General features: G+C 37.0%; 1 protein-coding gene and 1 long non-coding RNA gene across 4 annotated transcripts in view; one reads left to right on the forward strand and one right to left on the reverse strand.

Annotated features, from left to right (window-relative positions):
• Window positions 1-23,821, reverse strand: part of LOC309856038 — a 1,055,650-nt gene that overhangs the window by 990,866 nt on the left and 40,963 nt on the right. The window contains exon 2 of the long non-coding RNA XR_014307038.1: window positions 19,799-19,921. This is a non-coding gene — a long non-coding RNA (uncharacterized lncRNA). The remainder of the gene's footprint in view (window positions 1-19,798; window positions 19,922-23,821) is intronic.
• The window catches only part of GABRA3 (gamma-aminobutyric acid type A receptor subunit alpha3), a 387,573-nt gene that overhangs the window by 220,258 nt on the left and 143,494 nt on the right, over window positions 1-23,821 (forward strand). For all 3 annotated transcript variants that reach the window (XM_082716626.1, XM_082716628.1, XM_082716627.1), the window contains exon 4: window positions 14,513-14,580. In XM_082716626.1, the coding sequence (XP_082572752.1) occupies window positions 14,513-14,580 (68 nt within the window). The remainder of the gene's footprint in view (window positions 1-14,512; window positions 14,581-23,821) is intronic.

Raw genomic sequence — 23,821 nt, forward strand, 5'->3', positions numbered from 1 at the left:
GGCAACCCACAGAATGGGAGAAGATATTTGCAAATGACATTACAGATAAAGGGCTGGTATCAAAAATCTATAAAGAACGTCTCGAACTCAAACCCCCCCAAAACAAATAATCCAGTCAAGAAATGGATAGAAGACATGACTTTCTTTTGTTTTTGTTGTCAGATTGCTGTGTTTAGGACTTCCTGTACTTTACTGAATAAATGTAGTGAGGGTGGACATCCCTGACCTTAGGGAAAAAGCTCTTAGTTTTTCCCCATTGAGGATGATGTTGGCAGCAGGTTTTTTATATAAGGTCTTTTTTATGTTGAGGTATGTTCCCTCTAAACCTACTTTGTTGAGGGTTTTTATTATGAATGGATGTCGTACTTTATGAAATGCTTTTCCTGTATCTGTTGAATAGTCATATAATTTTTATCCTTTCTCTTAATGATGTGATATGTCACATTCATTGATCTGTAAATATTGAATCACCCTTTTGCTCCAGGAATAAATCCCACTCGATTGTGGTGAATGATTTTTTTTAATGTATTATTGGATTTGGTTTAGTAATACTTTGTTGAGGATTTTTGCATCCATGTTCATCAGATATATTGGTCTGTAATTCTCTTTTTTGTTATCTATTTATCTGCCTTTTTTTTTTTTTTTATCAGAGGCATGCTGGCCTCATAGAATGAGTTTGGAAGTTTTCTTTCCTCTTCTATTTTTGGAAAAGTTTGGGAAAAATAGGTATTAACTCTTATTTAAATGTTTGGTAAAATTTATCTATGAATCCAGCCAGTCCTGGGCTTTTATTTTTTGTAATTTTTAAATTATCAATTCAACTTTATTACTAGTAATCAGTCTTTCCAGATTTTCAATTTCTTTATGATTCAGTGTCAGAAGATTGTGGTTCTAGAAATTTGTCCATTTCTTCTAGGTTGTGCAATTTGTTAACATATAATTGTTTCATAATATTCACTTACAATTCTTTGTATTTCTGTGGTGTTTGTTCTTATTTCTCCTCTTTAATATCTGAATTTGTTCATTTGAGTTCTCTCATTTGCTTTGATGATTCTGGATAGAGGTTTATCAATTTTGTTGATCTTTTTCAAAAAACTAGCTCTGGTTTTCATTGATTTGTTCTATGGAATTTTAATTTCTATATCATTTATTTTTTCTCTAATTGTTATCATTTCATTCTTTCTGCTGATTTTGAGATTTTTCTGTTCTTATTCTAGCTCCTTTAAGTGTAAGCTTGAGTTGTTTATTTGAGATTTTTCTTACTTCTTCAGGTAGGCCTTTACTGCTATAAATTTCCCTCTTACAACTGTTTTTGCTCCATTGTGTTTTCATTTTAATTTGTCTCCAGGTATTTTTTAATTTCCTTTTTGATTTCTTGGTTGACCCATTCATTGTTTAGTAGCATGTTTCTTTTTAACTTCTATGTATTTGTGCTCTTTCCAATTTTTTTCTTTTGGTTGAGTTCTAGTTTCATTGTGTTTTAGTCAGAATGATGCGTGGTATAACTGATCTTATTGAAATTGTTGAGACTTGCTTTGTGACTTAATATATGATCTATTCTGGAGAACGTTGCATGTGCACTTGAAAACAATGTGCATTCTGCTGTTTTAGGATAAAATGTACTGAACATATCTATTAAATTCATCTGGTACCATGTGTCATTAAGGGCCATGGTTTCTTTTTTATTTTCTGTTTAGATGATCTGTCCATTGATGTAAATGGGGTGTTAAAATCTTCTGCTATTATTGTATTACTATGGATTAGTTTGTTTTAAATTTGTTATTAACTGTCTTGTGTATTTGGATGCTCCTATGTTGGGTGCATAAATATTTACAATTGTTAAGTCTTCTTGTTGATTGTCCCCTTAAATGATTATATAGTGTCTTTCTTTGTCATCTGTTACAGTCTTTGTTTTAAAGTCATTGTGGTCTGATATAAGAATGCTACCCTGGCTTTCTTTTCACTTACATTTGCATGATAATTGTTACTTTATCCCTTCATTTTCAATCTGCATGTGACTTTAGGTCTAAAATGAGTCTCTCATAGACTGCATATCGATGGGTCTTTTCTTTTTAACCCATTCTGTTATTCTGTGTCTTTTGATTGGAGCACATAATCCATTTAAATTCAAAGTAATTATTGATAGGTGTGTATTTATTGCCATTTTGGTGTTTTTTAAAAGATTTTATTTATTAGGGGGAGAGAGAGAGAATGAACAAGTTAGAAAGAGGGAACTAGAGCATGAGCAGGGGGAGACAGAGAAGCTGAATCCCCACTGAGCAGTTAGCCTATTGTGGGGCTCGATCCCATGACCCCCAAATTATGACCTGAGTCAAAGGCAGATGCTCTCTGTTACTTTGCTCCCTTGCTCTCTTCTCCCACTATAAGTTTGTTTTCTTTAGTGATATACCTGGATTCCTTTTTCTTTTGTTTTCACATATCTGTTACTGGTTTTTAATTTGTTGTTATTATTAGATTGGTATAGGGGCGCCTGGGTGGCTCAGTGGGTTAAGTCGCTGCCTTCGGCTCAGGTCATGATCTCAGGGTCCTGGGATCGAGTCCCACATCGGGCTCTGTGCTTAGCAGGGAGCCTGCTTCCTCCTCTCTCTCTCTCTGTCTGCCTCTCTGCCTACTTGTGATCTCTCTCTGTCAAATAAATAAAATCTTTAAGAAAAAAAAAAGATTGGTATATAATATCCTCTGTATATAGATTTTTATATTATGTTGATTTTCACTTAAGTTTGACCTATTCTTACTCCTCTCACCACCACCTTTTAGGTATATGGTGTCATCCTTTATAATCCTTTTATTTTGTGAGTCCTTTGGTTCTTTTTTTAAAAATTTTTTTTAAATTTTTTATAAACATATATTTTTATCCCCAGGGGTACAGGTCTGTGAATCACCAGGTTTACACACTTCACAGCACTCACCAAAGCACATACCCTCCCCAATGTCCATAATACCACCCTCTTCTCCCAAACCCCCTCTCCCCAGCAACCCTCAGTTTGTTTTGTGAGATTAAGAGTCACTTATGGTTTGTCTCCCTCCCAATCCCATCTTGTTTCTTTTATTCTTCTCCTACCCACTTAAGCCTCCATGTGCATCACCACTTCCTCATATCAGGGAGATCATATGATAGTTGTCTTTCTCTGCTTGACTTATTTCGCTAAGCATGATTTGCTCTAGTTCCATCCATGTTGTCGCAAATGGCAAGATTTCATTTCTTTTGATGGCTGCATAGTATTCCATTGTGTATATATACCACATCTTCTTGATCCATTCATCTGTTGATGGACATTTAGGTTCTTTCCATAGTTTGGATATTGTGGACATTGCTGCTATAAACATTCGGGTGCACGGGCCGCTTTGGATCACTACGTTTGTATCTTTAGGGTAAATACCCAATAGTGCAATTGCTGGGTCATAGGGTAGTTCTATTTTCAACATTTTGAGGAACCTCCAGGCTGTTTTCCAGAGTGGTTGCACCAGCTTGCATTCCCACCAACAGTGTAGGAGGATTCCCCTTTCTCCGCATCCTCACCAGCATCTGTCATTTCCTGACTTTTAATTTTAGCCATTCTGACTGTTGTGAGGTGATATCTCATTGTGGTTTTGATTTGTATTTTCCTGATGCCGAGTGATATGGAGCACTTTTTCATGTGTCTGTTGGCCATCTGGATATCTTCTTTGCAAAAATATCTGTTCATGTCCTCTGCCCATTTCTTTATTGGATTCTTTGATCTTTGGGTGTTGAGTTTGCTAAGTTCTTTACAGATTTTGGACACTAGTCCTTTATCTGATATGTAGTTTGCAAATATCTTCTCCAATTCTCTCAGTTGTCTTTTGGTTTTGTTAACTGTTTCCTTTGCTGTGCAAAAGCTTTTGATCTTGATGAAATCCCAATAGTTCATTTTTGCCCTTGCTTCCCTTGCCTATGGCGATGTTCCTAGGAAGATGTTGCTGCGGCTGAGGTCGAAGAGGTTGCTGCCTGTGTTCTCCTCAAGGATTTTGATGGATTCCTTTCTCACATTGAGGTCTTTCATCCATTTTGAGTCTATTTTTGTGTGTGGTGTAAGGAAATGGTCCAATTTCATTTTTCTGCATGTGGCTGTCCAATTTTCCCAACACCATTTATTGAAGAGGCTGTCTTTTTACCATTGGACATTCTTTCCTGCTTTGTTGAAGATTAGTTGACCATAGAGTTGAGGGTCTATTTCTGGGCTCTCTATTCTGTTCCATTGATCTATGTGTCTGTTTTTGTGCCAGTACCATGCTGTCTTGATGATGACAGCTTTGTAAAAGAGCTTGAAGACCACAGTAATTTTAATATTGTTTTGTTTTATGGTATCACTGATTTCTCAAAGCCTCCCCTCATGGTTCATTAGTAGTTTTTCTCTCTTTTCCTCAGCTTCCTTCATTTCCATCAATTTCTTCTATGACAGGACTCTCTTCTGTGTCATTTATCCTAGCTGTTGGTTTTTAATTTAGACTACATCTTAGTTAAAACATTTTTACTTTCAGCCTGATTAGATTTTATTTCTCCACTAAGAGATTCTCTAGTGTCTTTTATGCTTTTTTTTTCCAAGCCCAGTTAGTAACTTTGTAATTGTTATCCTGAATGCCATATCTGACATTTTCTTTTTTTAAATTTTATTATTTTTTTTCAAGATTTTATTTATTTGAAAGAGAGATAGGAAATGCAAGTAGGCAGAGTGACAGGTGGAGGGAGAGGGAGAAACAAACTCCCCACCAATACGGGAGCTAGATTCAGGATTCCATCCCAGGACCCTGGGATCATGATCTGAACTGAAGGCAGCCGCTTAACCAACTGAACCATCCAGGCGTCCCCTGACATTTTCTTTATATCCATATCAATTAGATTTGTGACAGAGATTATTAACTCTGGTTCTTCATTTTGTTGTGAGTTCATCCTTCTAGTCATTTTGCCCAGAGAAGAGAGGATGAACGAGAGAACAAAATAAAGTCTCAACCATGACACAAGTGAAATACACACTAAACAAATCCAAAGGGTTCAGGAACAAAAGAAGGGGAGAGAAAATATAATCTCCCAGGTGGACAAAACATGGTGATCCACTTGGTCCTGGGTATATTTTGGTCTGTTTTTTAGAAGACACTAAATTCTGGGTTGGAACGAAAGCAAAACTTATATATAGAAAAAAAATTTGAATATGTAAAAGGAAGCCAAAAATGAATATCTATAAAATGAAAATGTAAAAATTAAAGTTAAAAAAGACTTAAAGACAAAGAGTTGATAAAATAAGAAAGTAGTTGAAAAAGAAAAAAAAAGAAAAATGAAATGGAAGTTTTTATTTATTTATTTTTTATTTTTTAAATTTTTTATTTTTTATAAACATATATTTTTATCCCCAGGGGTACAGGTCTGTGAATCACCAGGTTTACACACTTCACAGCACTCACCAAAGCACATACCCTCCCCAATGTCCATAATCCCACCCCCTTCTCCCAAACCCCCTCCCCCCAGCAACCCTCAGTTTGTTTTGTGAGATTAAGAGTCACTTATGGTTTGTCTCCCTCCCAATCCCATCTTGTATGGAAGTTTTTAAACTGAAAGATAAAGTTATAATGAGAATAAACCTTGAATTTTATATACTATTTTCCCTTAGCACTGGAGTTTTGCAGTTCTGTGTGCTCCATAAACTTGGTGTTTGCCTGTTGTTCCTGTTGGTCTTCTAGGGGAGGGGCCTGTTGTGCTGATTCTCAGTGTCTTTGCCTGGGTGGAGTTGTACCACCCCTTGCCAGGGGGCTGGGCTCAGTGTAAGGTGCTTCTGGTTGCTCTATGTGGCTTTTTTTTCCCTTAGACTTTCTGTATTACTTTAGAGGATGAAAATTAAAATGGCCATGACCCAATCTCCCATCCTGAGTCTGAAAGATCATGGTCTCCTCTCTTCAGTAAACCCTCAGGTAGAAGCAGTCTTCACTTTATTGTGTGCCAAACTCTACAGACTCCTGTGGTATGCATCCACACCAATCCTCCCAGGGGAAGATGAAGGGTCACTCTTTAGGGCCTTGGCTTGGAAAGCAGTCATCCAGTCATCTTGCAGTTCTCTTTATGCTGAACCAAGTTGATAGTCCCTTCTGGGGCTTGTTGAACATAACTGGTTTTCCCACTCCAGTGCTTGGCAACTCTGCTGGCTCAGGCATCCCCATTCATTCTGTGCCCTGGGTCTCCTGAGACAACACTGTCCCACCTAGGATTATGCCCTGTTTTGCATGCATCTCTCACAGGATCAGATTCCTAAGGATTCTGATTTTGCACTCCAGGGCTGTATCACTTTCTGGTAGCCAGCTTACAGAGGCTCCCACCCCACCCCACCATTTTTTTTTATATATTTCTTTTCAAAGTAACACAATTCATTGTTTATGCACCACACCCAGTGCTCCATGCAATACGTGCCCTCCATAATACCCACCACCTGGCTCCCACAACCTCCCACCCCCCGCCCCTTCAAAACCCTCAGATTGTTTTCAGAGTCCATAGTCTCTCATGGTTCATCTCCCCTTCCAATTTCCCTCAACTCCCTTCTCCTCTCCATCTCCATATGTCCTCCATGTTATTTGTTATGCCCCACAAATAAGTGAAACCATAAGATAATTGACTCTCTCTGCTTGACATATTTCACTCAGTATAATCTCTTCCAGTCCCATCCATGTTGATACAAAAGTTGGGTATTCATCGTTTCTGTTGGAGGCATAATACTCCATAGTGTATATGGACCACATCTTCCTTATCCATTCGTCCGTTGAAGGGCATCTTGGTTCTTTCCACAGTTTGGCAACCGTGGCCACTGCTGCTATAAACATTGGGGTACAGGTGGCCCTTCTTTTCACTACATCTGTATCTTGGGGGTAAATACCTAATAGTGCCATTGCAGGGTCATAGGGAATCTCTATTTTTAATTTCTTAAGGAATCTCCACACTGTTCTCCAAAGTGGCTGTACCAACTTGCATTCCTACCAACAGTGTAAGAGGGTTCCCCTTTCTCCACATCCTCTCCAATACACATTGTTTCCTGTCTTGCTACTTTTGGCCATTCTGACTGGTGTAAGGTGGTATCTCAATGTGGTTTTAATTTGAATCTCCCTGATGGCTAGTGAAGATGAACATATTTTCATGTGTCTGATAGCCATTTGTATGTCTTCATTGGAGAAGTGTCTGTTTATCTTTTTAATATCGCCACAGATTCACTTCTCCTCACCTCCTACATTGCAAAAATTAGTCACTTTTCTATTTATAGAATTCCATCAATTCTTTTCTTATATCTCAGATTGAAATCATCGACGTTCAGAATGATCTAGTAGTTATCTAGCTAAATTCAAGAGACCAGATGAAACGAGGTCCTCTACTCTTCTGCCAACTTGCCTCCTGTTGTGTTTCCATATACTAATAACAAACCACCTGAAAGAGAAAATCAAGAAAACAATGTCATTTACAATTGCATAAAAAGAATAAGACACCTAGTAATAAATTTAACCAATGAACTTGTACACTTGATGAAAGATATTAAAGATGACAGAAATAAGTGGAAAGATAATCTGTGCTCATGGATTAGAATAATTAATATTTTTAAATGTCCATATTACCCAAAGGAACCTACGGATTTAATATAATCTGTATCAAAACAGCAAAAACATTTTTCACGTAACTAGAACAAAAAAAAAATCCTAAAATTTGTATAGAATCATGGAAGACCCCAAATAGTCAAAACAATTTTGAGAAAGAATAAAGCTGAGGGTACCATGTTCCCAGATATCCAACTATACTACAAATCTATAATAACCAAAATAGTATTATATTGGCATAAAAACAGACATGTAGATTAATGGTAGATTAATGGAATAGTATAGAGAGTCCAGAAATGAATCTATCCCTATATTGTCAATTAGTTTACAACAAAGGAAGCAAAAATATACACTGGGGAAAAGATAATCTCTTCAATTAGTGATGTTGTGAAGACTGGATAGTCAAATGCAAAAGAATAAAATTTGACCACTATCTAACACCATACACAAAAATCAATTCAAAATAGATTAATGACTTGAATATAAGATCTGAAACCATAAAACTCCTAGAAAAAAACAGATGGTAAACTCCTAGAAGTCAGTCTGCACTGGATTTTTGGATCTGAGGCCAAAGCAAAGGCAATAAAAGCAAAAATAGAGTAGTGGGACTACATCAAACTAAAAAGCTTCTGAAAAGCAAAGAAAACCATCAATGAAATGAAAAGGCAGTCTACTGAATGGGAGAAAATATTTACAAGTCATATATTTGATAAGGAGTTAATATCCAAGATACATAAAGAATTCAACTCAATAGCAAAAGAAACCTATAAACCAATTGAAGAATGGGCAGAGAAATTTAACAGACACTTTGAGAAGAAGACATACAGATGGCTAATAGGCACATGAAAAAATGTTCAATGTTTCTAGTTACCAGGGAAATAAAAATTCAAACTACAATGAGATATCACCTCACACCTGTTGGAATCACTGTTATTAAAAAGAAAAATAATAATGTTAGGATGTAGAGAAAAGGGAATTCTTGTACACTGTTACACTGTTGGTAAAAATGTAAATTGGCACAGCCACAATGTAAAACATTTTGAAAGTTCCTCAAAACATTAAGTATATCTGCCTTATAATCCAACTATTACACTTCTGGATATTTATCTGATGAAAATGAAAATACTAATTCAAAAATATATATGCACCCTTGTGTTCACTGAAGTATTATTTAGAATAGACAAGATATAGAAACAACTTGTGTTCATTGGTAGATGAATGGATAAAAATGATTATATGTTTAATGAAAGAAGGAAATGAAATGAGGAAATGAAAGGAAGAAGGAAATGAAAGAAGGAAATTTTGCCATTTGTGAAAATGGTAAAGGGTATTATGCTAAGTGAAATAAGGCAGACAGAGAAAAATACCATATGATTTCACCTATATGTGGGATCTAAAACAAAATAAAACAAATGAATAATTATCCTATGGTTTCACTCATATGGGTAACATAAGGAATAGCATGGAGGACCACAGGGGAAGGGAGGGAAAACTGAATAAGAAGAGATCACAAAGCAAGACAAACCACGAGAGACTCTGGACTCTGGGAAACAAACTCAGGGTTATAGAAGGGAGAGGGGTGGAGGAATGGGGTAGCCTGGTGATGGCTATAAAGGAGGGCACGTGTTGTGATGAGCACTGGGTATTACATACAACTAATCAATTGTTGAACACAACATCAAAAACTAATGATATACTACATGTTGGCTAATTGAACATAATAATAAAAAAAGGAAGAAAATAGCCTAGAAAAAAATGAACAAATAATACAAAAAATAGTCATAGACACAAAGAATAGATTGGTGGTTATCAGAGGGGAAAAGAATTGTGGGGTGGGAGAAAACGGTGAAGGGGGTCAATTGTAGTGTGATGGATGGTAACTAGACTTATAGGGATCACTTTGTAGGGTATACAAATATCAGATTATTATGCTGTACAACTGAAACTAATGTTACATACCAATTTTACCTCAATTATATATTTGTTCAACTAATGAATCATTGAATATTATATCAAAAACTAATGATATACTATACCTTTGCTAATTGAGTCTTAATTTTTTAAAAAAGGAAAATACATATTTGCAATACATTCCAGGTACCTGACACAGATGGTGCAGCATAAACACAGTGCTAGACATCTAACCTATTAAATGTCAAAAGCTGAGAGCCTTGCCCAGTCTGCAAAAGAGGGTATGGGTCAATTGCAGAGACTAGATTAGAGCTAACACAGACTCTTGTAATTTCTTCTCCTCTAAATCACCCTTACTCCTCTAGAGAGCTTATGTATAATTAATACTATAGGGGGGTGGGGTTACTGAGGACTCACTGCATCTTAGTCCCCAAAGGTTATCAAAGACTAATGGAAAGGCTATTAACATAAGAAGAGAGCACACCAGCTCTCAGATCTGTGAAAGCCTGTTCATAAGTCACTGTAGCCCACTCCCTAAGTTCATGTGGCCAACCAACCAAGATAGTCACATGTGACCTAATTTCTACCAGACCAGTCCATCTTCAAGATGAAAAGTATGTACAGCAATAAATGCTTGTTCTCCCAAAACCCCCCAAACCACGGTTCCCCCAAAAAACCGTGATCTGGAAGTAAGAAAATAGAAATGTTAAGGTTTTGTTCTTCTAGCTCTTCTAGCCAAGGCTCTAGTCTTCAAAGCCACACTGTTCTTAGGAGGATTGTCATTAGAAAAAATTGAAGAGTCCATTTTGTCCTAAAATGAGAAAAGAAGTTATAGTTGGCTTTTGGTCATAGCATTCATCTTATGAGCTTGTCTCTAATGGAATTGTGACAAACTTTCACCATAAAATATTTCAGTATCAGTAAAAAAAAAAAAAAAAAAAAAATAAAAAAAAAAAAAAAAAATCAGACTTGAGCCAGAGGAAAGTGACTGAGAGAGAGATAGTGAGGATGCCTAAACCCATGTCAAAGGAAGAAGAGACATAGTTGAAGGAAGTCAGGATATTTAGTATGGAAAGGAAAAAGAAGAGCAAATTTAGGGATACCACTATCACCTTCTTTCAATCTCTGAAGGTCTTTGAATCTCAAAAGATTGAGAAGCAAATGTTGCGTGAGTCCAAAGGGCAGTGCTAAGAACAGTGTTGCTTTTTTTTTTTTTAATTTATTTATTTAATTGAGAGAAAAAGAGAGAGCATGAGCAGGGAGAGGAGCAGAGGGAGAGAGACAATCTCAAGCAGACTTTGCACTGAGCATGGAGCCTGATGTGGGGCTTGACCTCATGACCCTGAGATCACGACCTGAGCTGAAATCAAGAGCTGGATGGTTAACCAACTGAGCCACCATGCAGGTGTCACAAGACCAATGTTTATATGGGTGCTAAGGTGGAACAGCTAGAGGGTTGAGGAACCTACTACTCTGGTTTCTGCCCAAAGGAGAAAATTAATGATTTCTTGGGAACCTTTTTTTTTTTTTTTAAGATTTTATTTATTTATTTGACAGAGATCACAAGTAGGCAGAGAGGCAGGTGAGGCAGGGGGCAGACTCTTTGATGAGCAGAGAGCCCAGTGGGGGCTCCATCTCAGAACCCTGGGATCATGACCTGAGCTGAAGGCAGAGGCTTAACCCGCTGAACCACCAGGAGCCACAGGAATATTTTTGAAGTCAAACTAGAAAACAGTTTGTTATGAACAACATAATCAATGTAAACACAGTGATCATTTTACTCTTTCAGATCAAGTAAACAGAAGTGACATGGGGACTGGTTGATGAGTTCCCCACCAGTGGGAGTACAACTGAGGGCTAAGGTCATGTGTGTTCATGTAAAGACAGGAGCTTTCAAGCATTTCCAATATCACTGTAAATTGCAAAAGGAAAACAATTCTGTTCACCTTTGGTTTCAAAGGGTAACATTGGAAGGAAATTGGATCTCCAAATCAAATAAAACACCAAGAAACATCTGAAAACAATTATTAAACACAGTGGGGGGTGAGGCCCTCTTATTTATCCATTAATTTATGTTTCACATTTGTCTCTTCTGAGAAGACTGTGAACAGGGCTTAGACTATGAATTGTAGCCCTCACCAGCTCTAGTCTAACTCATTGATCTTTTCATTGAGTTAAATGAAAGCAAATTTCTAATTCTTTCACACAGAGAAGCTAGAGTGGTGAGTGGACACTCTCTTCTATCTCTGATCCTTAGATTTCTGGGTGACTTTTGTTTATTTGTACTTTACCCATTTATCATTTCTTGCTTTTTCCTTCAGTCCTTTTCTAATTATATCCTCTTCTCTTTCTTTCTTCTCTCCTTCTTTACTCTCCCTCCCCTTAATTTACACCCTAACTGGACCAAACTTCCCATCTTTCCTTCCCTTCTGCAAAGTCAGGGAAATTTCTGAAGCCTGGGGTGACCCCTAACTCATTGGGAAAGCAGTTTCTCCACACTGTTTTCTTCTTAGCAATCAAGGGGTGCATTTTATGTGAAAGTGAATAGTTGAGAGAGAGGGAGAGCACCAAATTTCCATAAAACCTCCTACATTCCTCAGGCAGCTTGCTTCTTGCTACCATTGGTCACTTTTAGTCAGATTTTTTTGCTTGACTTTACAGTCAGAGTTCCTCGTTAGTACAAAGAAAATATTCAGAATTTGTATGGTCCTATACCATCATTGTCAGGGACAGAAATCCAGAATCTAAGCCTTGCCGTCTTAGCCCAATACTCTTTGTTATAGCCATTTTCCTTTCTACCTATAGTGACTCCACTCTCCCCTGGGTCATCTCCTATAATTTAACTTTACCACCAGTATCTTTCTCCTTCTTTTTCTGTGGTCTGGGTAATCTGTTTTTAGTCTGTTTAACTATCTTACAATTTTACAATTATATTGGTTTAGAAAGTTGTTCTGTACTTACACCCTGCCTATAATACTGGATTCAAGTGTAATTATGGTCTCTTCCATTACTTACTTAAATTTGTTTTATGTACTTGAGGGTAGGACAATACTTCTCAAGCCAGTGAACCTGGGAGTGTATCTGAAGGGAAAAGTCTTCAGGAGGCATGTTCTGGGTCCTGAAGTGTTATCTCTTCTCCTTCAAGTATAGAAATTGCTCTGAAAGAAGCCTATACTCCAGATAAAAAACAAAACTACTTAAAACACAGCTCTAAGGGCTCCAGGGTGACATAGTCTGTCAAGCAACCGATTCTTGGTTTTGACTCAGGATGTTATCTCAGGGTTGTGAGACTGAGCTCTGCAAGACTAAGCCCCAGAGGATCAAGCCTGGCAAAAGGGAGCCCTACAAGGGCAGGTTCTGCATTGGGTTCTGCATGGGACTCCACAATCATGTAGAGTTTGCTTGGGATTCTCTCTCCCTCTCCTTTGTCCCATCCACTTCTCATGTGTACTCTCTCTCTCTTATTCAAAAATAGGTAAATAAATCTTTAAAAATAAATGAAACATATCTCTAGTTTCAAAGACATGTTATTTGCTGATTAAGTCTGCAAGTAAGGTGTATTTTGATGAATTGACTATAGTGCTGATTATTATTACTATGAAAATGTAATTTTGTAGATATATAGATGTATATAAGTATAAATCAAAACTTTTTAAAAAAGATTTTATTTATTTATTTGACAGACAGAGATCACAAGCAGGCAGAGAGGCAGGCAGAGAGAGAGGAAGGGAAGCAGGCTCCCTGCAGAGCAGAGAGCCTGACGCGGGGCTCAATCCCAGGACCCAGGGATCATGACCCCAGCCAAAGGCAGAGGCTTTAACCCACTGAGCCACCCAGGCGCCCCAAATATAAATCAAAACTTATGTGGCCTTATTGATATTGGCTGCGCTACTGGTGTACTCTTCTGGGGTTTGGTGTTCTGGACTGAAATGGGATTTATTTGAATTTAATATAATGATGAAGTAGATGAAGTATTTGCTAGGCTGTTATAGACTTTCTTGTGTTTTATTTGAGGAATGGTGGAGTGTTTGGGTTAGTCTGATCTACACTGGGATAAATAGTGTTGACTGAAACAGGAAAAGAGAAAAACTTAGCAATGAAATAACTTAACTCTCTGGGTATCAGTTTCCAACTTGGCAAATATATGATGAGATTCGTCCATCCATACAAAAATTATTCAGTGAGTATCACCTGAGTAACAGGCTCCTTTTCAATGTACTGAGAATATAGGGATAACAAAACAGGGTCACTGCTATAGAGGACCTTTTGTGTAAGGTGGGGATAATACAATAAGGAAAAATTAATGCAAAGAGAATGTGTCAAGTGATATCAGTCAACTTCAACTCTCAGTCACTTAACCCAGTGAAAATATTTTTCTCATTCATGCAGTCTGTTGTGGAGCCAGGCAACTTTCAAGCAGTTGTCCTTCATGTGTTGGCTCATCATTCCAGGATGTTTCAATCTTATGATAGCTCTATTATGACATGTTTCTATGATGACCATGGCAGGAAGGGTCTTACATTGGACATTAATTGTTCCAGCTAGAAAGGGACACATATAACTTCATTCCACAACCAAAAATAGTCACAGGGCCTCTCCCTATGTTAAGTGGGCAGGGGAATGGGAGGGCAATCATTCTGTGTTCCTGGAAGTATTAAAGTTGGATATTAGAACCTACCACAGGTAAGGATAATCCTGGTGTGAAATTCCAGCACATATGAATATCAGAGATCTCTCAGGGCTCTTAATCTTTAGAGTTTGGGGATTCTGTTGTTATTCTCAATGATACCTAAAGGGTAAACTTTGTACCTGTACCTAGCATGTTCTCTGAACAAATAGCATAGGTGAGAAGTTTTTGAGAGGTTTTCCTATCACTCTGTCAGGTATACTTTTTCAGATGTAGCAAGTTAGCTGTCATTTGGAGTACTGCACTGGACTTTCTTTGAGTTAAGGGAATTGACTTTCATGACACTCTGCTTTTCTACTTTCCTTGGCCTAGATGCAGTGACTGAAGTGAAGACTGACATCTATGTGACCAGTTTTGGCCCTGTGTCAGACACTGATATGGTAAGTTATAGTTCCTGCAAAGGTAAAAGTGAAATAAGATGCAACAGATCAAAGAAAATAAATTGGAGCTTGTTAGTACCTTCTAGGGAGAAACCTTGTCTCATACGAATTCCCTACCTTCACTATCCTACATTTGGCCAAATTTGTCTTTTCCTTTGCTCTCCCCATGTAGTGAGGACTACCCTTCCCTTCTTTCCACAACACATCTTTCAAAATTAAACTTGTATCCCTATGCTCAAATTTTCCCTGACTTCTCTCTTCATATTTTGTCAGCACTCCATACATATTAACAGAGATAGGTTACGTGAGGAGAGCATTGTGGTAAACCCTCTCAAAGTGTCAGCAGCCTGCAGTATCATCCAAGAAATCTGTTCCTTGCAAAAAGGCCCTACTCGTTGGGGGTAATGGACTGGCAATGGTAATGCAAAATATTTGGAGAAAGAGTCAAAACCACTTTTGGAAACTTTCTTCTACAGATGTGAGCAGGGAAAACTTCAGAGGAAAGTCAAGGAATAGGGCAGGATATAGCAGAGGTAGTAAAGGGAGACTCAAGTGTCATCTTCAGTGACTTCCCTTCTCCTTCCATTATCCCTTGCTGCCAAAGCAAAGAATGTAGTAGTGTTGAGACAGGAGACCCCATCCTAAAGGACCACCCAGTTAATACCTACTATGTATCAGATATCTGAATAATTTTCATGAAGGGAAATAAGCTATTATATGCTCAATATGCCTGGCAGTTAATAGATGCTCAAAGAATCTTTATTGAATGAGTGACTTTGTATGGAAAATAAGAATCTTAAAATCAAAAAAGAAATATCCAAAAAAAATATGAAATGTCCATGATCACTACTTGGATTTTTTTCTGTGTATCTTCAGTGGGACTACTAGTTAGCAGGGGACAAGACTTCTTTAGACCTGTTGGTAAATATAAACAATTGTATAAGGATGTGACAGAATTTGCCTGTGGGTAATATAGAATGATTGAGTGGATATTAATAGGGCAGTAAATATATACAAGTATTGTTTTAGAATGATTTAGAATTACCTAGCAGTCTGTACAAGATGGACTACAAGTGGGAAAAGACTTGAGGCTAAGAGTTGGTTTAGGTATGTTGACTTTACATGGCTCTTCTTTCAGTCAGGCAAGGTCTATGAGTTATTTGGAGAAGTAGGCTAGTTTTCAGCAGAGGGAATCATGAGTGGTTGTGAGGCCGGGCCTGAACTTTGCTTTTCAAGTGTGGAGAAAAGAGGGTACAGAAATATAACAGACTCCTTGTATATCCCTTAAGGGCAAGTACAAAGTCTTCATGGCTTCCCTGGCATTTAATAGAATACTTGACACATAGGGAGAGCTCAGTAAGGGGCAAGTTTGATGTATGAGGGGTGGAGGAGACAGGTATCTCACAAGGACATCAGGAAAGCCTGTATTTCTAGATTATGCCCTCTCAACATGTTTACTAACGCCCACAGCTTTAGATCCATGCATGTGTTAAAACTATTGTTCAGTTGGTCATTCAACATTGCATTAAGGGTTTCTAGGATTCCCTATATTCAGAGAGCTTATAGGCCACTGGAGATAACCAGATTCATCAGGGATATGCAGCTCTCTCTTTGTTTTACTGGGAACTAGTGATGAATGAGGACTTTTGTAAGAAAGTGACAAAAGCTACTCTATGAACACACATTTATATTCATACACTCTCATTTACTCTCACTTATACACCAGTATCCACAAATACATTCAGAAAAATATACATGCACACAAAAAAATGCACACTTGATAAAAAATAGTCCACATGCTATCCCAGGCACTTCACGAACACACATGTGCAAACAGATACCTAAATGCAGGAATATTATGGAAACATATATGTAGCCCCTACCCAAACCAGCTACTCTCCCTGCTCCTTCCCCACCCAAGTTGGCGCAAATGGGTATGCAGAGGCCCTTCAGACATTTCAAACAATCCAGATATTCTATCTCTTGAAGTTTTGTATTCTACTTGCTTGTTTTTCTCCTCCACGATTAAGTAGAAATAACAGAATGGCTTTCCTGATATGGAGGGCAGACTTTAATCAAATAAACTTCAGGCTATTTTTAGCTGCACTTCTATCTTGTTACAAGGTAGAATAGCTATGATCACTCTGACTGGGAAGCACATTAATGGTGTTTTAAAATTTCTTTTTCCTGCACAACTTAGTATACTGTGACAATTGACCCTCAGTCAGGGATGATTTTTTGGGTGAAACATCAGAAAGTTGTCTGACTTTAACAACTAGCTGAAGCAACAAACCCAGCTCTCCTGAGACTACAGACTACTTGGGCAAGTAGATGAAAATTAGCGCTGGCTGGGTTCTTGAATCACTTTTAGCCAAATGGAATTTTGGTCCAGAATACTTTCTTAAGGAAATAGGGACAAGTTTCTTGTCCGTAAAGAAGAAAAACTGTGGTGCCAGTTTGAACATTGAACCAGTATCACCCATAACCCTTTGCAGCCATTGTAATCCTTACGCAAACACTGACCTTCACAGACATAGATCCTGAGTTTGACAAAAAGCTCCATTGGGGCACCTGGGTGGCTCTTGGGTTAAAGCCTCTGTCTTCAGCTCAGGGTCCTGAGATCGGGCCCCACATGGGGCTCTCTGCTCAGCGGGAAGCCTGCTTCTCCCTCTCTCTCTGCCTGCCTCTCTGCCTATTTGTGATCTCTCTCTGTCAAAATAAATAAATAAAATTTTTAAAAATGCTCCATTAAGGGCTGTATCTGTTTTGTTAATCTTCATATCACCAATACCTTATCAATGTTTGGCACATGGTAGACTAACAACTATTTGTTAAATGCAAGAATAAATGAGATGGCACAAATTAAATTTGAGGGGAAAATTATAACTGTACTCCTCCACTTGACTGAAAGTCCTTCAAAGTTAGAGAATATGTCTGATACATTTCTGTATCTCTAGCACCTAGCATAAGAACTGATACAATTCCTTTTTAAAGTGTTTACTGAAATGATATGAAACATTAGTAGCAAGCCATGCAGACAAAGAGTAAAGTAGCTTTCTTTAGGAGATACTATGGAATAGCAAGTTTAGTAAGTCCATTGGGCTACTAGTTTGGGTGGCTTTGACACTTATGAATATAAAGAGATGTGACAATAGGGAATTGGGCAGATAGATGAAAGCAAACAGTAGTAGATGTTTCTGTGGGAAAAGTCAGAGAAAGAAAATTTATTAAAGAGTACAGATATACATTGGAAACTGATTACAATGGGAATTTTATAGGCATCACAAATGAAAGTCTTCCATTAACCATTTGTAACAAATAAAGCTTGATGGTATAAAAAAAAAAAATACATGGTGCTCCTCAGCAGTAACACCAATCCTATATCCATGCTCTTCCAGGAGACAGAAAAGGGATACAATTCCAACTTGAATTATCCAAGGCTGTATGACCTTCTATGACTTTCTATTTTTAGAAGAATTTACACCATTTTCTCAATCCATGTATGGAAAGAATGGTATAGGTAACAATGAAGAGAATGTTGCAAAAAAATTAGTGAAAATGCAGTTTCATTGCCTCTTCTCTCTTAAATTGGTTATGTTTATTCCTCACCAGTGAGCAATGACTCTTGGCAAGTGGAAATTTTCCCTGGTCTCTCAAGAGCCTTTGAATCAGAATGCAGAGAAAGTGGGATACCGGCTTAGAAATGGAATGCTATGCATATGACCAGTGATTGGAAAGGAATGTAGAAAGGTGACAGTTGATAATTCTCTAAAAGAGTAGATCTTAAGTGTTCTTACCACACACACACACAAACACAGGTGACTATATGAGGTGATAGAAGTGTTAATTTGATTGTGGTAATTATTTCACAGTGTATACATATATTAAATGATCACATTATACATCTTTACAAATCACATTGTACAACTTAAATGTATACGATTTTTATTTGACAATCATAACTCAGTAAAGCTGGAAAAAAAAAGAAAGCTAACAGCTGAGAAAATTTGGATGCTCTCCTAGTCTGAAACACCTTCTAAGCTAAACTCCTTCCTAAGGCCCCAGATTTTGACATGCCACAGGTTCAGGGACCCAGGGTCTATCTTAATGTACTGATAAAGCTAGTGAGAAAATAAGGAGGACAAAGAGCATGTTAGTAGAGTCAGAATGAGAACAACTGGGAAACTTAAAATGCCAATTCTAGGTATTGTCAACGTCACTCTTCCCAGGGATGCTTTAACTGTTAAGATACCTGCTTGGTAAAAACTGTCAGCTGCTACTTGTCGACAGAGAAACTTCCCAGGGTATACAGTGGACAGCCAGGCTATGAGGCAAGTAATACAATAAGAGAACTAATCAAATAGCCTAATGAAAAAAAAAAAAGAAGAAAGAGGCTATGAATATGAATTCATAAAAGATATAATCATGATTCTTTTTAACAGATGGTATATGTTTTAGTCTGACTACTGTTTGTGAAAATCATGCAAAGTTACCAGAGTATCCAAAGACCATAAAAGAAGAAATTGGTGTTGATTAAAAAGAAATTAGCACAGAGACCTCTTTCCTGGTGTCAGTGGGCTTGAAATTGTTGTACCTGTTTCCTGCCTAGCACTGGAAAAAGTGGCTATGTTCATTTTAAGACCTCACTTACAAGTAGTTAAGTCACAGAATGAAGGGGAGCCTTTGTCTATTTTGAAAGCCTCTTGAGCTGTCAGTTTCCTCTTATTCTATAAGATACTATACTCCCAGATGCAACATAGTTAGGAGTCCACGTCTATGGGGTTTTGCCTAGGAATCCATGCCCAGAAATCTCCTGGCTACTTTTATGTGAAATAGATGGAAAGGCCACATAAACAATGCTAATAAGACTATTTCAAGGACTAAAAGCAATTGAAAGGGACAGGTGGATTATATTTCTTCAAAATTCAGAATGATGGTAAGAAGGCAAAGAGCAAAGGGGGGAAAATAAGGGGGCAGTGGTCTACCTATGAGGCAATGAATGCCTTTACTGTAATGCAATTGCCAAGTACCTTAGCCATAGAACCTGCTAGAATTAAATCAGACTTGTAGTCCCTTTCTAGAAGCCTGCTTTGATACACTGCACAGTGTTAGAGAATTGAAGACATTCAGGGTCTAACACTAAACCAGAAATTCTTCCCCAAGTGCTATAAGTCATCTTTGCCTAGGGACGCCTGGGTGGCTCAGTTGGTTGGACGACTGCCTTCGGCTCAGGTCATGATCCTGGAGTCCCGGGATCGAGTCCCGCATCGGACTCCCAGCTCCATGGGGAGTCTACTTCTCTCTCTGACCTTCTCCTCGTTCATGCTGTCTCTCACAGTCTCTCTCTCAAGTAAATAAATAAAAAAAAAATCTTAAAAAAAAAAAAAAGTCATCTTTGCCTAGTGTAGTGCCTTTCCCAGGGGGCAGATTTAAGTTTATTATCTGGGATATTTTATTTAAATGCCTCACAAAACAATGACATTTATTTGTCAGTTTGGAGGCCATCATTTTTTGAGAGTATACAAGGATTCAATTTGCAAAGAAGGAATTTATTTCATTGTTAGAATGGTCAGGTCAAAGTTGATTGCTTTTGGCCAAAGGTCATGGTATACTTATGGAACAAATAATCGCTATATGATTTCCCCCAATAATTCTGACTATACAAAAAATAATGTTAAAAATGGATACCCATAACCTAGCTTTTTTAAATCTTAAAAATTTTTCCATGTTATTTCTCATAATAAAAAAATCTTTGGTGATATAGATGAAGTCCCCTATGTACCTTTTCCTGATTTCATTTTTCTCTCTCACTCTCTCCCCAATTAGAGATAATTAAAACAATGAATTTTCTTTTTTTGATCATTTCTACACATATTCTAGACTTATAACTAAAAATGTATATATCACACGGAATAGCAAATATTACAATAAATAACACATAGTGGTTTTCAAATTATAAATATATTTCAAATTATAAAATGGATCATAGCTTGTGTATTATTTTATAATTTTTTTCAACCATGTATCAGAAGTTATTGTTTTTGATACATTTAACTCTAATTCATTTATTTTAACTGCTATACAGTATTTCAGTGTATGCATATTTTTTATTTATATATTTGTCCAATTATCTTGCCAATGTTCATTTAGGCTCTTTCTAAATTTTTTGCTATTATAAACACTGATAACAATAAACATTCTTTTTTAAAGATTTTATTTATTTATTTGTTTGTTTGTTTATTTGAGAGAGAGAGATCACAAGTAGGCAGAGAGGCAGGCAGAGGGAGAGGAGGAAGCAGGTCCCCTGCTGAGCAGAGAGCCCGATGTAGGACTCAATCCCAGGACCCTGGGATCATGACCTGAGCTGAAGGCAGAGGCTTACCCTGCTGAGCCACCCAGGCACCCCAAGAATAAACATTCTTGTACACATCTTGAAAACAGGTTTGAGTTTTTGTAGGGTATGTACTTACAGATAATTTTTTTTTATTTGTAGCAGTTGTACATTTTTAACGTTTTTTTTTTCAGATAGGACCAAATTACAATCTTAATGGGTTGTAACAATTTATAATCCCACTGGCAGGGTATGAAAGGCTCATTTCTCCACAGTTTTGTTAACTTTCTAGTATTACAGTATTTTTTTGCCATTCTGATGAGCATGTAATTGTGTCTGATTGATATTAGTGGCATTTTCCTGATTACCTTTGAGGTTAAGCACTCTTTTATGTATTTAGTGGCCAATATGACCACTAAAAGCAAGGTAACTTTGCCATCACCTACACTACAACCACCACAGTAAAAATAGAAACTCCATGAAGATCTTGTTTCCTCATGTTGACACTTCTGAACTGAACTGAAGTTTACTGTTGGAAATGCATGCATGTGTGTGTGTGTGCATGTTTGTGTGATTGGTGTTTCTTAGGTCACTAGTCTGATTCTAGCTCCAAAACACTGGTAATTTAAGTTTTGATTCCTATCTTATGAAGGCAGAACTCATAATATGGGAGTTTCTATAAGATTTTCTAGAAAGGACAAACAATTGACAATGAACAGTAATAAATATAGATATACCTACTGTACATTTTATTAGTAGTTTTCTAAGGTGTGTATGTGTGTGTTTATAAATGTATTGAAGTTTTGCAACTTTTCTTTTGTCCCCTATTAAGATGATTGCATGATTTCTCTCCTTCAATCTATTAATACAGTTAATTACATTAATAGTTTTCTCTAATGTAGGTCATCTTTTACATTCCTTGAAAAAAATCAGACTTGATAATGATTTTTAAATGCATGTATTAGTTTAACTATTATTTTTTCATGATTCTTTGTATCTGTGTTCATAGAGGAGTTCCCAATTTAAACTACTTCTCAGACCTCTCTACTCTTGTCACCCTATAATCTGTTCTTTACAAGATGGTAGTGATTATAACACACACACACACACACACACACACACACATATTCTGACACACACACACACACACACACACAGAAAATAGTTTAATGGAACTTCAAGTACAAATTATCCAGTTCAAAAATAAACATTTTTTGGCCAATCTTATTTAATCTGTATTCCTACCCCTATCCCCAGTTGTTCACCCCATTTTGTCTCTTTTTCTTTATTAAACTTATCAGGGGCTCCTTTTCTATATTATAAGTGTTGTCAAAGTAACCTGTTTTAGGTTTTGTTTATCATATGTATTTTTTATTTTTTTGTTTTCTGTGTCACCAATTTTTGCATTTGTTTGGATAACTTTTTTTTCTTTCATTCTTCCTTCCCTCTCTCCCTCCCATCCATCCATACTTATTCCTTTTTTATTAGAAGCTCATCAGATCTCCACCAACTATGGGCCAGATGGAGGAGCACACAGTTCAGGGACTAATAGGCATCATGAGTAGTGGCAGGGAGTGGAGGGAGCAGGGTGGTTTCAGGATGTCCATGCTTGGTTGGAGGTGGAAGGAAAGTAGGAAACAGAAGTAGAAGCCAGAGGTGCTCCTGTCACTGCTGCACCCCTGCCTTTCCCACAAATGTCAATTATCTTTTTCTTTACTTTACTTGGGGTACTATGTGTTTCTTCTGGTTTCTTGAGATAGATTAGTTTAAGCTTTTATTTTTTTAAGGCTAACATTAAGGTTTCGTTATAGCTAGCAATTTCCTTCCAAGTACCACTTGAGTGTCCCACTGAAAGATTTCATATTCTGTGAGCGCTTTCAGTGTTGTTCAGTCCTAATATTCATTATTGTTTTTCTTTGTTTCTTGAAATTTTTATAGTAGGGTTTTTAATTTTTACATGTAAAACTTTGCTATAATCTAATTTAATGCCTCATATTGAAAAAGATGGTTTGAAGGATATGAAATATTTATGTGTCTTGAGATTTGTTTTATGACTTAGCACATGATCACTTATTTTTTGTAAAAAATGTGTTTTACTAAGAGGTGATTAAGTCTATATATATACAGATACATATATATCTATCTATATAGAGATCTATGTATCTCTTAGCTCCCCTTATCATTTGGGTTTCTTGCCATTCTGATGAGCATGTAATGGTGTCTAATTGATATTAGTAGCATTTTCCTGATTACTTATTTTAATCATACAAATCGTTCTGATTGTTCTTTCATTCATTGAGAATCAATGGGTGTGTTACATTCTCCTTCTAATTCAAATTTGTCTTATATATTTTGAGTCAATGTTATCTCACACATAAAAATTTAGAATTGGTATTTTTCCATTGAATATACTTTATTTTTAATGTAATGATATTTTTATCCCAAAGAAAAATGTTTGTCTTATAGTCCACTCTGTACGTTATAGCTTTACTACATTATTTTGATAGTATTTTCCCATATATATGTTTCTATTGCTTTACTTTTAACCTGTGTTTTTTTAAAGATTTTATTTATTTATTTGACAGAGGGAGAGAGATCACAAGTAGGCAGAGAGGCAGGCAGAGAAAGAGGAGGAAGCAGGCTCCCTGCCGAGCAGAGAGCCCTAACGTGGGGCTTGATCCCAGGACCCTGGGATCATGACCTGAGCTGAAGGCAGACGCTTAACCCACTGAGCCACCCAGGCACCCCTTAACCTGTGTTTTTATGTTTCTTTAGGCATGACTCATATATGCATAACATGTGGCTACACTATTTATCCTTAGAATATATTGTTTCTTTCTTTTTTTTTTTAATTTTTATTTTTTATAACCATATATTTTTATCCCCAGGGGTACAGGTCTGTGAATCACC

Source organism: Mustela nivalis (genome assembly GCF_964662115.1).
Source record: "Mustela nivalis genome assembly, chromosome: X".
Taxonomy (NCBI): domain Eukaryota; kingdom Metazoa; phylum Chordata; class Mammalia; order Carnivora; family Mustelidae; genus Mustela; species Mustela nivalis.